At 42.4% G+C, this 12785-nt stretch overlaps 1 protein-coding gene across 1 annotated transcript in view; it reads right to left on the reverse strand.

Annotated features, from left to right (window-relative positions):
- Window positions 1-11758, reverse strand: part of Gap43 (growth associated protein 43) — a 95530-nt gene extending 83772 nt beyond the window's left edge. Inside the window, exon 1 of the mRNA XM_021209462.1 lies at window positions 11580-11758. Within this exon, the coding sequence (XP_021065121.1) occupies window positions 11580-11609 (30 nt within the window). The 5' untranslated portion in view covers window positions 11610-11758. The remainder of the gene's footprint in view (window positions 1-11579) is intronic.
- Window positions 11759-12785: the final 1027 nt, after the last annotated feature.

Genomic DNA, 12785 nt, shown 5'->3' on the forward strand with positions numbered 1-12785 from the left:
ACACACACACACACACACACACACACACACACACATCTTATTACACATAGAGTCAGGTTCCAATGTTACTAAACTGCTCATTTAGGAAAAACTCTAAGTTTCATGGCAAAAAACTCTAAGTTACTGACTGTTCTTAATAAGATAACAAAATGATCATTTTTATTGTCATCCAAGGATCAGTAGTTTCTTCCTTCTAAATGAGAATATCTGAATTTATCCCTAGAATGGAGAAGTATATTTGAGCACACTTGTAGCACATGTACTTGATTTGCTTTCTGAATGTCATTTCTCTTCGGTGTTTTGTTTCCAAGATGAAGTTCTGAAATAGAGTCTGAGCTATTTGTGGTCATCACTGTTCTTATGGGATATTCTATTAGACAGCTATGTGATTCTGCTTTATAACTGTAACCCTTTCAGTTGTACAAACCCTCCATTTCTCCTCTTTCCAGGTTTCACATAAGACATGTAAGGAGCCAATGTCAAATCTAGTATGGAATGTATAAGACATTGATTCCTGTCCTCTAAGGCTCTATATCGTTCTTCGATTCACTGCCTGCGAACATGAAGCCAAATCTTGTTGAGCTTCCTAAAGGCAGTCAATCACCTTATGCCTTTGAATTCAAAGCAATTAAAGCCCTTAAGTCTATTGAGTTAAGAAACTTCAATAGACAACATATCTGAACAAATGTACAATCCCAACACAAAGTCCCAGAGTTGATTTTCCAGATGACACCAAAAACAGTCCCAGTCTTTTCATTGGCTTTAAGAAAATCCTACAGATGATACTCCTCAGAAAATAAGGTTTAGACAAACCAACTACCTACTCAATGAAGAGTTGGCTATTTTTGAGTGAAACAATATTGTTCTCCCCTTCACACATATTTCTTAAAACTTGAAATTAAAAATAAATATCCCAGAAAACTGTGATTAGGAAGAAAATAGCTATATTAAGATGAAATTGAAGGATTTATAATAAATTTCCATTTCTTCTTCCCACTCAAATAACATGTTACTTTTTCCTATTTAAAAGGAAGGGACTTTGAAATATAACATCCACTCCAACTGTATTCAGCCTGCTCTACATCAACTTATTTTCTTCTGTTATAACCAACCCACTAAAAGCACGGATAACCAATGTGAGCTGCCCTGAAGAATAAAGAATATACAGCAGCTAGACACAGGTGTCTAAGAAATGAACTTCAAGATAAGTAAATAAAAATTGGACATATTTTAGATTTCCCTTCTTTACTTCAGATAGAGGGATCAGAACAGAATTGTATATCACATCTTCTGGGAATAGCTATTATGAGGCCTAGCACCCTCAAATTTACATGTCTAACTGGGTGAATTGGGTTGTAAGCCATAGGGAAGGAAGAATGGATGTGCACTCTGACAAATTACAATCAAGCTAAGCTCCGAGGCTAGTTATGCTAAGATGCCCCAATGCCTCTTTAAAAATCAGCTGATTCCTGAGTTTGCTTAAGCTCTGAAGTTCATTCTACTTATTTTTGTCTTTGCCTCTTCAAGCTCTTTTAAGCAATCATTAATGGGAAGATATTAGGGTGTTTTCAATTTCCATTTAAAAACAACATTTTTAATAGCTATTGGAACCGGGATTACAAATAATGGATGCGAGGCTAATTATCAGTGCTCTACATTTAGAGCAAACTAGTGCATAAGGAGACAACCGCTCAATATTTTAGAAAGTGCCAATCTGCTAAAAATAGATAAATATGGTGATGATTGCTGGAATTAATTCAAGAACATTCAAAACAAGATGACTAATATCAAGAAGTAGTGCTCTTCTGGTATAAATTGAATAAATCTGTTTTACATCCACTATTACCCAATCCTTGGGCAGGAACTGATTCTATAGAGTGATTCTGGAAGCTAAGAGTTAGCACAAGGCTATGTTATACCAAGTTATCAAGGACATATGATAGCTTGGATTCCTCTTAGAACTCTGGTACCTGCCATGCGTTGGCTTCTAGAAGACAGTAGACATTGAGTGTTGGTCAACTCCAGGTATGGAAATTAGTTCTAATCTTTATCAGGTGTACAAACTCAACAATCTGTGAGAAAACCATTCCTCATATTGTGATAATATGAATGAGAAGGGTCCCCCCATAGACTCCTGTATAGATTCTTTGTCCCTAGTTGGTGCTGTTGTTGGAGGAAGTTGTAAAATCTTTAAGGAGTGAGGCCTTGCTGGAAGAAGTGCATCACAGGGCATCTCAGGGTTTATAGTGTTCCCTGCTTCTCTTTCTGTGCTTCTTGTGTGTGTGGATGAAAGAGTGATCAGCCAGCTTCCAGCTCACCATACCATTACCGTGCTTTTCCTGACATCATTGTGCCTTCCCATCACTATGTTGATGCCTCTGGACCTATAAGCCAAAGGGAATACTTTTCTACCTAAGCTGCTTTGGTCAGGGTACCACATCACAGCAACAGAAGGGATCAAGGATGAATAAGTGAGGCAAGAAAACTGAAAACATCCCAAAGGGAAACTCAGTGATCCACCCCATAGCTGCGCTATGGTAGGTGTGTGGAAATGCATGCAGAGAGTATTTCTCAGTGTTGACTCTTCCCCACAGGTGTGGGCTTCCAGAAACTATGTGCTTTAGGATTTCTTACAGTCAGAGAGAATTGTCTAAATGGTAGTAGCTGATCCAAGCAAGACCAACAAAATTTTCTCCCTCTCTCTGTCTCTGTCTCTCTCTGTCTCTGTCTCTGTCTCTCTCTCTCTCTCTCTCTCTCTGTCCCTCTCTCCTATTCCTCTCTCATTCCTTTTCTCTCCATATCTTTATTAAAAAGGAGAGAAGCTGGACCCTGGAAACTGACTGTTTTAAATGAGAACCCTGAGGAGGAGGGTTCATGCTTTTCTGTTGTTAAGATTCACACATTTGCCCTGGCTGCTTTAGCCTTGGATTGATTGATTGATTGATTTATAATTCATGGGATTTTTAGTTTCCTTCAAACATTATTTTCATGGACACCTAAAGTCAGATTCTGGTATTTATACCTAATCAAAGTATTCATAAATAACAGAAGAAATGAGGGGGGTGAGAAGGAGAGAGATATTAAAAGTGATATTAACCATTAATAAACTATAAATATAATTGAATAAATTATTTTCTTCTGAACAACCATTTATTCCTGAGTATCACTAACATACTTTCTATTATAAGCCTTTATGGGAAATTTTATGTAAAACTAGTTTTTGTAAAATGTTTGATGCTAGTTTTCTTATTTTAGATGTTTGGCTTCTAAGATAGACAGAATCTTTGTACTAACATGTTCTGATCATTGTATTTTAAAATAATTCCAAATATTTTCTACAGATATAAAACTCAGTATCTGGGGTAAGGGGTTTTCAGAATTCCTTTGCTTTGTGTGAAGTTTGACAAATCTTGTTACGTTAAACAGGTAACTTTTCCCAGTCTTAACCATGCACACAAGAGAACTGAACCATCCTTTGTGGAGATCCTGGAGGTGGAGAAGATTACTAAGAGCATTTAGACTTGAGTTTTAAAAGATCAGTATTCTGTACTCTCCTGATGAAGGTGTGTTCCTGGCACAGGAGGAGACCTGCAACCGCTATGGAAGTGGTGCCAGGTGACAATCTGCTGGGCTTTCCACCAGGCAGCATCTCCAGTTTCCAGGCTCCAGAGAAGCCCCACCTTCCCTCTGCCCTCTTCTGCCTGGCTGGGTGTGATGGATGTGAGCACAGCGTGTCTGCTAATACTCAGAAGCCAGTTTGGAGGTGACATGTGCGGTGAGGGTGTGGGGGCAAGCAACACATACCAAATAGAGAGAAGATGATTGACATGTGAAATGAGAGGGGGAGGAGAGAGCAAGAGAGAGAGAGGGAGAGGGAGAGGGAGAGGGAGAGGGAGAGGGAGAGGGAGAGGGAGAGGAAAACAGTGGACATTTCTCATGTTCCTGGCATTTTGTTGCTAAGGACAACTGAAGTATGTGCTTATCTGAATTCTGTCACTCAGGTTTTCAAAGTAAATGATAAAAATCTTCTATGCTCTCATCCATCCTTGTGGCTAACATTTAGTAGCAAATAGGAGGGGCATAAGGAGGGTATATATTTTCTATGCAGATGGCAATGGTACTTCTTGTTTGTGTAGCACCATGGCCACTAGGGAGGATAAAAAAAGAAATTGTTTACAAGAGCATTTTATTTTTTATCACTTTATTTGTGCCTCATACCAACCTAGTCAAAAAAGTGAGTCAGGATTTGGAGGCTTTTATTATGCCCATTAATACAGATGAATAAACTGAGGCTCAGAGAGATTCAGTTACTTACCTAAGATCACAGGACAAGCAATTGGCAGAGCCAGGTCTAGAACCCAGGGGAGGGATTTATTCCCACTACAAAGACATGGAACAGGACATTAAACAAAGAACATCTAAGAAATCAAGATCTGTAACTAATTAAGGGTTGGAAAGTGAAATTCCACAGTCCCACACTAAACCCAAAATGACTTTAAGTATGCCACTCTAAGCAAATAAGACAGAGAACTGTAACTTCAACCATAGCCACTCTGTTGCAAAGGCCAATAGTATTGAGTGGGATACCCAGTCTGCTCTGAATGAGTACCCAGGAATGTCCTTGGTGTTAAATCATCTCTCCCCAGATCTCATCATGATGAGCCCTCCATCCCTGCATGCATCCCATCAGTTATATGCCAACTGAGAGTCCACTCTGTACTAATCATCCATTAAATGCCAAATCAGCACATGATTTACCTATCGCATGGATTGGAAAGTTGGGCAAGATAGACTGTTTCTTAACATTCTCCTCTCATAGCCTCAAACACCAAGCACTAGCTGTAACTGGTGCACTCTGAAAAACTTCATTTGCATTGGAGGGGGGGAGAAAAGAAAAGAAACCCCTAAGCCAGAGGTGCTTGGAGCACTAATAAGATACAGGACAAGGACATCAGGGCTGAGAAACACCATCCAACTTTGACTATAAAACACAAACTTCACCTACAATTTTTATCTCGTTTCTTCTCTCAAGATATTCCAACTGAGCTATTAGAATACACTACTTAAAGTCATGTAATGGAAATATGTGGTTGCAATCTTCCCCATACTGGATGCCATAGGCTTGCACCAGGATCCAATTCCTTGACCTAATTCCTGTATATTTAACACAGGTTTAAGAGATTACTTACTATTCACCCTCCCTTCAGCTCCGCACATGATATGCATTGGTAGACATTATTCTTCAGATACTTCAGTGAGAATAAGTATCAAATGTAGGTAGTATTAATTACTGATCATACACTCTTCAGCATAGGCTAATGCTACATACTGCATGAATAAATCAGCTGTGCGTAGCAGAAGGTGGACACAGGGTTTTCTGTGATAGCTATAGGGCAAAGTAAGGGTCATGAGTACCCCAGGTTCCAAAGAAAGGCAGCATGGAGCGGCAAGAATTAGTAGCTATAGCTAGACTGCAATTCTTTCCCTCTGGTTTGGGACTGGCTTGTTGGTTGCTAGGAGTGGTCGATATGGAAAGGTCATCTCCAGATAGTTCCAGCTATGGCAGTTTGGAGAAATGAAGACTAGGAATGGATGAATTTTGTGCCTGCTTGCATTAAAAATGGAAGTCTGCCATGTCTATACATTGGTAGCAACAGTAAAGGATGATGAATTCTATTTTAAAAGTTCACACCAATGCTATCTTTAAAGACTGCTAATGATTCTGTTCATTAAATATACCACAACTCGAGGCAAGACTAAAACCTCTGGTCCATACTTATTTTAGCAAGCAGATCCCTCACAGTCCGCAGGACTCACCTGTGGACTAGGCAGTATGATAATCATTATGGATAAAAAGAGGACAACATCTTATCATTTTCTTCACAAGAGCCTTACAAGTTGGAGACAGAAACACATTTAAAAATGAACTCTAGGTTGTACAACAAGTGGTTAGTTCAAAACGCAATATGCTCATAAAAATAGTAGAAGACGTTCATTTATGGAAGTGTGGATTTAAAGAGCTAACTTTTGTAAGGGAAACAAACATTTCCTGGGCTGTGAAAGAAGTATAAAGCGAGCAGAAGAGTGAGAGGATGGCCCAAGACTAGGTCATGCCAGCCATGCTGAAGGGTTATTTAGTAGTTTATAGCCAACGGGGAGACATTATAGAATTTTAATGAGGAAAATAGTGTGACCAGATTTACATAAGGTAAAAGACAGTTTGTTGTTTGCATGGAGACTATAAAGAGACAACGTGGAACTGGTAGCTGTTGTCTTTGGCTAGATGAAAGCATTGAGAAGACTGAGCCAGGTTACTTATACAAACAGGTAAGTATGAGAAAGCAGAGAAAATGTTCAAAACTTTTTTTAGCTAGAGTCTGTGCCTGAATGTGGGCTTTGGAAGGAAGGAGCATGGTTGGGACACATCCTCCGTTTCCATAATTCTGAAACAGGCTAGGCATTCCTAGAGCAACTAAGCAGGAAGCCCAGGAGTGGTCCAAACCAGAGGACACCCGATCCAGTCCACACAGAAGGAACTAGGGTTTTTCTGAAAAGCTTCTATAGGTCAAGATGGACCTCTGGAAATCACAGGACAGGAGTGAAGCGCTGAGTGTCGATGTGCTGAACTGGGATTAATGAGTGGAATGATGGAAAAACCAAGATGACACAGTGAAAGCACCTGTCCGAGAAGGACAGGGAAGTAAAAACAGACATCAAATGAGTTCTTAAAGGTCCTGTTTGAGGAGAAGAGGTGTTAGGAGAATTATCCAGGAAGGACAGTTAGATGGCAGAGCAATAGACAGCATGCCACTGCTTTCAAGTAAGATGAAAGCTAATGGGCTCACCTGAAATGGTACCCTGTGTCAGTGGAATCATGGGAAGTAAAGCAGGTAGAACAGTGAATGATGAGTGAGACATGAGCTTGGGATGCTTTTAGAAACGATGTTCTAAAAGGAGAGGGAAGCTGTAGAGATGGGGATGCAGTCAGAAGACTGTAGAACGGAGGAGACAAAGCTTATTCATGGACCACAGGGAAACCAGCTAAAGCTTTACGAACTGGAGGGATCTCAAGGGAATAGAGCAGGAGTCAGTGAGGAAACAGAGAAGAAAGCAAGAATTCAGGAGGATGGAGCGAGCCTTCAGTGTGAGCAGGGGTAACATCTCTAACAGAAAAAGACCAAGTCTGTCCTGGAAGTTGTGGGGGAAAAAATGGCTGTCCTGTCCAAGTTGGAGGAAATCCTTTTAACACCCTTTAAGGTAAGTAGGGTGGGGCAGTTTGCTTAGTGTTTCAGTTTGACGCTTCAGTCCTTCAGTTGTTCAGTCCTCCTGACCGGAAGTAACTAAACCCCTTCCATGATGTGAGCCATTCAATATGGCTGAGTCTGTAAATGGCACAGACTAGGGTCTCGAAGCACAGTGCTCCTTGGAGACTTTTTATAAAGATTTCATTTCAACTGTCTGGAGACAACCTGCCTACACTTCAAAATCCAAGAGGCAGGACGCTAGCCCAATTTACCTTCTTTGGTTTGCAAGTAACACTTCCTCCCTTAGAATTAACCAAGAAGTGAAAGGGTTAAATGCTGTACCTGCTCTCGATGAACTTGGAGAGAGGTTTCTCTTGAAATTCATTCCATAGTGGAAGATTTTAGATATATCTTAAAGTCAATATGACCTGTGGTGGTGTGTGTGTGGGGGGGGTGTGTGTGGTGGGAGTACAAGGAGTTAATACGGTGCTCCGTGCTTGCCTGGAAGCCCTCTGCCCTTTCCCTGTGGGACCAAGTAAAACTCTGAAGTCTGTGGATTCATTCTGCCCCAGGCGTGTCACTAGCAATTTCACTATGACAGAAGAAGACCCTGGGCCACCCTCCCTCTTGGTGAGCAGGAACTTTGCCCTTTACTTGCAACATCAAAGGAGGTTTCTGCAGTTTTCACTGGCTCAGCAAGAAGGAAAATTAACCCTGTGTTTCCTTCCTCCAGTTGCCTCAGCATAGCTTGCAGTAAAGTGAGCAGGGAGCGCGGTGACATTCAGAGGACTCTCTTAGGATGAAGGATCAGGGGTCATTGTGCATGTGCCACGACACAACTTAAATAATCAGAAACAAATGCTTCGCTAAATTCACCACAAACTGTGGAAGGTTCTCTGAAAGTCCAGATGATTTGGGGAGGGGGGGGAAACCTTTTAAATAATTTCTTCCGTTCAGTTTTGGAAATATATGGCAGATGCCATGATTGTTAAAAATGGACAGCTTCAATTATGTTAAGTAGAAGGCCTCTATTGAATCCATTCACTGCGTCCCTGGATGACACTGGGTGTGGCTCAGAGACACTGAGCTGGAATCCAATCTCTTACTAGAAAGAATGGTCCCCACCCAGCAGCCGAGCTGGACCCTTCCACACCTCCCCATGCTGTTAGGGGGAGGGAACAGCAAGGCTGGGGTTCTAAACCAATGTGCAGTTTCTCAAAGATTAAAAATTATTTATTATATGGGGAGGGGGCAGATGCCAGCAGAGTGAGAGGTGGGGACAGGTTTGCTTGCTTGCAGGATAATTATTTTAACACTTAAGCTACAAACTAAAGTCATTATTTTTAAACAAAGGAAACATCTCACATTTTTCCCCCTCTGTAGACTATCACACCTTGCAAGTTTTTAATCGTCTGCAATATGCATGGTAATTGAGCTATTTAAAGTAAGCCTCAAGATATTTGAAAATCGTGAGCCAATAAAAGGATTCTTTTATTTTAACCCTCCTTTGCCTACTCCCTTGTAGTCCCCCCCCCCATCTGCTTTAATAATGTACAGTGGTAAGTAATGGCTACTAGAGATCATTCAAGTGTTCTTCACACCCACTGGCAATGTATTACAACTTAGAAATATCTGAGACTGCTTGCTTTTGCTGCTCAAGTGGAAGAGGAAGGAAGTGCAGGCCTTCCAAGTCCCCCCCTCCCACATCCCTGCTGGATTTCATGGGTGTGGCAGAGTTAGACCTTTGCAGGTTCATGCCCTCATTTTAGTCCCTGTTAAAAAGCTGGAGTGATAAACACCTTCCAGAAGAAGGAACGAAACCCTTAGATTCTGACTGGAATGATAGAGGGTCATTTCACAAGAAGGAAGCCAGCAGGAGACTTAAGTATCCATACTATATGAATGCCAGTCAATGTAATATGAGCCCACGCCCTGAAGACACCATTTCCTTCTGTCTGGTTTAATGATACCTTAAATACTGACATATGCAAATGACAAGTAATGTTGCTACATGGGCACACATAACCATTTCATACCTAAGAACCTATTCATAAAATATGTGGGTAGAAAGGACCTTTGCTAGACATTCCATTTCCTCCTTTACATCAGTGATGCTAAAGTACAGGGAGGCATGTGAAATCCATACAGAGCACATGCGTAATGGTTGCACTGGAAGTCTGTGTGTGCTGTACACATTTACATGCAAATTCCTACAAGTCCCTAAACACATAATTTCATCTTCATCACTTTGCACATCAGAGTGTGTGCTCCGGGCTGTCAGTGAGAGGAAGCTAGTGGAAGCAGCTGTCCTCATTCTTTTGGGAGGGAATTCCGTTAGCCCCAATTCCCTGTCTATAAACCATGCTTGGTTCCCTTTACTGAAGGAGATGTGTGGATACTCCCATGCACAAAAAATAGGGTGGGAACAAGCTGTCAGCCAGCCACACTTTTCTTTCCAAAATCCAAGCCTTTAAAAGGAATAGCGTTGGTTTCCTTAAGGCTCCACCTTCCTAAATTGTATTTTACTGGCTGGCCAGTGCGGTCATCTTGCAACCTTTTTCTGAGGGTGTGCTTAACCCCCTGGCACCTCACCTGTATCTGTTAGATTTCATATATCAAAATGAAGGAAGACATGGGACTAAATGTTTTACAAATGTTCCAATGGAAGTATCAGTTTCTGGAACCAAGAACAGTTAGAGAAATACAGGCAGCAACACCCCCCTGCCCCGCCTTGACAGACTTTTCTCCACTCACCCCTACACAACCGAGGCTCTGCATTTATTTATTTGCTTGTTTGTTTATTGTGGGCTTGCTTCTTCTCTAACTACTTTGGCATTTGGCTTTCACCTCTTTTTCTAGTCGGTCCCCCTCCCCACTCCCCACCCCTCCTTCCAGGGCGCTGGCTGCATGTGGTCAGGCTGAAGGGCTGTTTCCTCTGTACCCTCCCCCACCCCCTTTGGATTCAGAAAGTGTCTAACAAATTGTCCAGTTTCCAATACCTGCACAAGAATAATGCCAAATACCCCTGTCTTGCACCCCGCCCTTACAGCAATCAGTTTGCAGAGGGGTTCTACAACCACGACTGCCATCCCACCCCACCCCGCCACGGGCACACTCACACACAGGCACACACACTCATTCCAACCCCACACCCATATTTTTTTCTTTCTTAACCTTCTCTAAAAATCACTCAAACATGCTCCTAGGGGTGTTTTGAAGGCTACATTTGGAGAGCGTTCCTGTGCTGTGGATGACTGCAGGATCCCAAGCTTCCCATGTCTCTCCACCCTCACCTCAATTAAGTTTCTAAAACGTCTTTCAAGAAATAAGTGAGCAATTTGAAATAAAATGGAAAAAAAAAAAATCTAGGCGGTGGGGGAGGGGAAGTGGGGATTGAGATTCTAGCTCCTCTTGGACGAGTCCCTCATCCTGATGAACACGAGTCACTCTCCTCCAGGATATTAACACACCTCTGGTCACTGCTAATGCCAGCAAAGACTCACAGGAAGAGGGGAAAGAGAAAAGCCCCGGTTTCCAACAGGTAATACCGGCTCGGCTCCCCTTTCCCATCCCATCTCAGCTCAAAGCTCCTAGGGGCGTGGTCCACCCTCTTCCCGGACCAGCTGGCGCACAATCCGCTCCTGATCTCAGGAAGGGGATTTTCCCCCTCGGCATAGGCAGTTCTCCCCCAACCCTTGTTGTCTTTAGGCTCTCTTTAAAAATTAAAAAAAAAAAAAATCTCCTAAATCAGTTTCATTCATTCGTTAAATAAATAAATAAAACCTTCACATGTTTTCCCACATACACCTGCGCCCCTTTGAAGCTCATGCGAGCACGAAATCAGGTATCTTCCGCAGCACATGTGAGAAAATTTGAATCACTGGACAGGCAATGTTGAAATGTGGCTATAATTCCCCCAGACCTCGTTTTCCACAAATAATATCAAGAATAGCTTTCTGATCTCGTAGATAGAGCCCGCATCGTCCCCACACCCCTTTCTGCATCCACACCCTCAAAACCAGAGACCTAGCGGCTGAGCACTTACTAATAGGCGAGAGGAATCATATTTCTAGCCAAGCCGGCATATTTCTCTCCCCTTACCCTAATTAGTAGCAGCATTCCAAAAACCAGAACATGAAAGACAGAAAAGAATAACGCGGGGATGCAAGAGCATCAGTTACTGTATGCTAAGGAAGCCAGAGCATCATGCCAGGGTAGAAGCAGGTTTTTTTCTTTTTTTAAAAAAAATTTTTTTTTTCTGCCTTTCACGGGGAAATCCTGTACTCTGATAATTTCACAACAGCAAAGAAGTAAAAAAGAAATCTTTAGCTCTACCTGTTTGGTTCTTCTCATACAGCACAGCATGGTGGTATCTTCCCCTACCTTCTTCCTGCCTTCTCTCCTTTCCTCCTCTCTTCCTTATTCCCCCCCTCTCCACCTCTTTTCTGCTCGCTTGCTCACTCGCTCTCTCGCGCTAGCGCGCTCTCCCTCCCTCCCTCCCTCTCCCTCCCTCTCCCTCTCTCTCCAACACACACACCAGGGCAGTTAGCAGCAACTGTAAGGTCCACAGCTATTGCTCACCGCACACGCACATTTCTCTCTCTCTCTCTCTCTCTCTCTCTCTCTCTCTCTCTCCTCTCTCCTTTTCCTTCCTTCCTTCTCCTCTGTTTCCTCCACTCTCCACCCAATCTTTTTCTTCCTTCTGCCTGGGTCCCTTTCTCAGAATTGTTTGCTAGCTTCCAGTGACTAATCACTTCCCGTAGCCCCTACCCCCATTTCTAGACAGTCGCCCCCTCCCAGTCCCCTGCCAGCCTCATGAATATTTAAACACCTCCAATCTGGACCCAATTACCCACCGACTTTCCGCACTGCATGGGGAGGGCTATGGGGTGGGGGTAGAGAAGGATCTTCCAGACAGTTGGAGAGATTGGATGGAACATGTTTTAGGGAAGTGGGGCCTGAGGAATGCTCCTGTTTCTTTCCTAACTCTCCTCTTTCCCAGTACTACAAGAAGGAAAATGCAAAGAGGAGCTAGAGGTGCACATAAGTTACAGCTGCCCTTAGATTTGATGTGCAGTTGATAATCATGGAGGTTCAGTTTTCTCAACACTAACTGATTTTATTTATATAACCTAAATGCACACATATGACACTCTTAGCTATTACAAATATGTCACCTCTGCTTCAGTACACTACACACACACACACACACACACACACACACTCACTCACTCACACACAGCGCTTAAGCATTCTGAGCATTTGAATGTGAAATAAACTATGGTCTAGGAATTAGCACCCATACCTAAAACTACATAGTTGGGTTTTTTGCTTATGCACACAAGCTTATTTGACAGCTGTGGTTCCTTCTAATTCGCTTAGTGTCTGTGAATAACAGATTTCTGTAACACTAACATCTAATGTCTTACAGGCTGAGAGCAATGGGCACAGGTAAATTCTGTCTTGAGGAAAGATGCATACCATGAAGTCCAACTCAGTTCCTTCTAGTGCCTTTGCTATTCTGGGGGGCGGGGGGTGTAT

The sequence above is a fragment of the Mus pahari genome, chromosome 12, assembly GCF_900095145.1.
Source record: "Mus pahari chromosome 12, PAHARI_EIJ_v1.1, whole genome shotgun sequence".
NCBI classification, from domain to species: Eukaryota; Metazoa; Chordata; class Mammalia; order Rodentia; family Muridae; genus Mus; species Mus pahari.